Source organism: Limulus polyphemus, unplaced genomic scaffold, assembly GCF_000517525.1.
Source record: "Limulus polyphemus unplaced genomic scaffold, Limulus_polyphemus-2.1.2 Scaffold13733, whole genome shotgun sequence".
Lineage (NCBI taxonomy): Eukaryota > Metazoa > Arthropoda > Merostomata > Xiphosura > Limulidae > Limulus > Limulus polyphemus.
The window spans coordinates 1-3062 of NW_013679343.1; the positions used below are offsets into that span (position 1 = coordinate 1).

The 3062-nt window shown below is 31.5% G+C and overlaps 1 protein-coding gene across 1 annotated transcript in view; it reads left to right on the top strand.

Annotated features, from left to right (window-relative positions):
• Positions 1–1287: 1287 nt before the first annotated feature.
• The window catches only part of LOC111084114, a 6269-nt gene continuing 4494 nt past the window's right edge, over positions 1288–3062 (top strand). Inside the window, exons 1-3 of the mRNA XM_022380900.1 lie at positions 1288–1311; positions 1526–1669; positions 2601–2750. Coding sequence (XP_022236608.1) covers positions 1293–1311; positions 1526–1669; positions 2601–2750 — 313 coding nt within the window. The 5' untranslated portion in view covers positions 1288–1292. The remainder of the gene's footprint in view (positions 1312–1525; positions 1670–2600; positions 2751–3062) is intronic.

Here is a 3062-nt window from a genome sequence, read left to right on the forward strand (position 1 = left end):
TGGTAATTATGATATTATAGTTTTAGTTAATAGTCATCTTAGTAAACTAGTAATTATGATATTATAGTTTTAGTTAATAGTCATCTTAGTAAACTAGTAATTATGATATTATAGTTTTAGTTAATAACCATCTTAGTAAACTGGTAATTATGATATTATAGTTTTAGTTAATAACCATCTTAGTAAACTGGTAATTATGATATTATAGTTGTAGTTAATAATCATCTTTGTAACAATATTATGATATTATAGTTTTAGTTAATAACCATCTTAGTAAGCTGGTAATTATGATATTATAATTTTATTTAATAATCATCTTAGTAAACTGGTAATTATGATATTATAGTTTTAGTTAATAATCATCTTTGTAACAATATTATGATATTATAGTTTTAGTTAACTTCAACAATACTTTCTGACGGCAGTTCAATTACTCATTACCTACACACAATCCCATCACGTTGTGACCGCCTTATATACATACAAGCCTAACACTATATCTAGTAATCTCCCGACAATTCACGAAGGCTCGAGAGAACGAGTGGCGTGACACTAGTCACGTGACCTCGCTGACGCAACAAAATGTTTTAACTGATTTTACTAATGTGTGATTAACTCTAATCGTGAGTTACAACTTTTATAGAAGCTGTAATACTATTATCAATATGTTTTAACTGATTTTACTAATGTGTGATTAACTCTAATTATGAGTTACAACTTTTATAGAAGCAGTAATACTATTATCAATATGTTTTAACTGATTCTACTAGTGTGTGATTAACTCTAATAATGAGTTACAACTTTTATAGAAGCTGTAATACTATTATCAATATATTTTAACTGATTCTACTAATGTGTGATTAACTCTAATGATGAGTTACAACTTTTATAGAAGCTGTAATACTATTATCAATATGTTTTAACTGATTTTACTAATGTGTGATTAACTCTAATGATGAGTTACAACTTTTATAGAAGCTGTAATACTATTATCAATATGTTTTAACCGGTTTTACTAGTGTGTGATTAACTCTAATGATGAGTTACAACTTTTATAGAAGCTGTAATACTATCATCAATATGTTTTAACTGATTTTACTAGTGTGTAATTTACGTTCATATTGATATTTTGAAAAGCAGCAAGTACTAAGTGTTCTTTTTATTTTCAAGTTGTAGCACTAGGTGGAAGTTGTGTCTTCAATAGCCAATGCCAAATTTTACCACCGAAGGGTGTTTGTTTGAATAATGTCTGCAGTTGTAGTTCTAGTTACCCTGTCCAGGTGTCAGGACGTATGCTCTTTTGCTCGGAAGGTAACTACTATTTATTGGATATTTTATGTGTATTAGGTTTCTATGCAAGCATATTATTATTTTCTTATTACTTGGTAAACTGAAAAAACTATTCTGGAAGAAATAAGAATGATTAAATATGAAAAGTGGGTTTAACCAAACAAAGAATTTTGTCAACGTTTTTGTTGCTATCTCTCCTGGAAATTCTAACATTTTACGTCTACTCTTTTGCAAGCACGACACCTTGATGAGCCTTGTGTGTACCATGAGCAATGTCAACACACCATGGAGTTTGCAGAGTGTGCAAGAGGTTCTTGTAAGTGTCAAAGAGGGTTTGTCAAAGTTGTCTTCGGGTTCCGAGAAGCTTGCAAGAGAAAAGGTAACTACAGAAAATAATCCAAACTGATACTTCTTACATCATTTTCCTCGGGAAATAATTTTTACATTTCTTTCATTTTTGATACTTTTTACAACAATTTCCGCTACTTGAGTAGCTTTAGTTTTTAGTTTTCTCTAAAGTAAAACAAAAATTGCTAAACTTTTAAAAATGGAAGCTTAAGAAAATACTTTTAGTGGTACACAACTTAATTTCATCAACATTTTCATCAAATCAACAATCTTTAAAAAAACTATTACAGTTTTATGTAAGTAGTGTTAATGATTCTGTTAATAGACCTCAGTATATTGTCAACAATGTGTAAAAAACATAAATGAGGGAACTTTTACAGTCTTTATGTAACTATTGTTAATATTTTTATTAATAGTCCTCAGTATATTGTTGCGTCAGCGTGATCACGTGACTAGTATCATGCCACCCGGTTTCTAGAACAATCCTGTTCCTTCAGGAGTGCTCTAGCATTTGCTATATTGGGGGTGGGCTGGTATATATAAGATGGTCACGGCGTGACGTGACAATAATGTGTGTGTGTAGGTAATGAGTAACTGAACTGCAGTCAGAGAGAGACGTATTGTTGAAGTCGAGCTCCTGAGACGTGAATTATAGTTTGTTATAGCGCGACCGTTGAAGTTGAGTGTATCGTAAAGTTGTATTCGGAAAGAATAAACCAGTTTTATTTAAGAGAGGACTTGTGTCGCTAAAGTTTCGTCGGAACAAATTTACGGAAAATCAATTAACAAACGGAGACGTAACAATATTTTCAACAATGGATTAATAACATAAAAGAGGGAACTTTAAAGTCTTTATATAAGTATTGTTAATAACTCTGTTCAGTGAGGTATATATTTGAACAATCTTTCTTTGCTACTTCTTCCTGACATTTCACCTCGTATAACATGTTATTTCCTGGCAGTTCACTGGAAAGACAATTGCATAGTGAATGCACAGTGCACCTCGAGGGGGAAAGGGGAGGTTCCTTTACAGTGTCTTCGTGGAGTGTGTGACTGTCCTCTTGGATATGTCTTCCTAGAGACGTGGTCAAATTCAGGATGTTTCAAAGAAGGTAGCACCAGTTGATATTTTTATGTACTACAATACTGTGTTTTGTATGAGTGTTTAGTGTCAGTATTTCTATGTAATACTGTTTTGTACCAGCAGTTAGTGTCAGTATTTTTATGTACTACAATACTATGTTTAGTACCAGCATTTAGTGTCAGTATTTTCATGTACTACAGTACTGTGTTTAGTACCAGTGTTTGTTCTCAGTATTTTTATGTACTACAATACTATGTTTAGTACCAACATTTAGTGTGACAATAATGCTGAAATACAGGATCATATTTTGTAATAACAGTTATTGTCCAGCATTATTGTC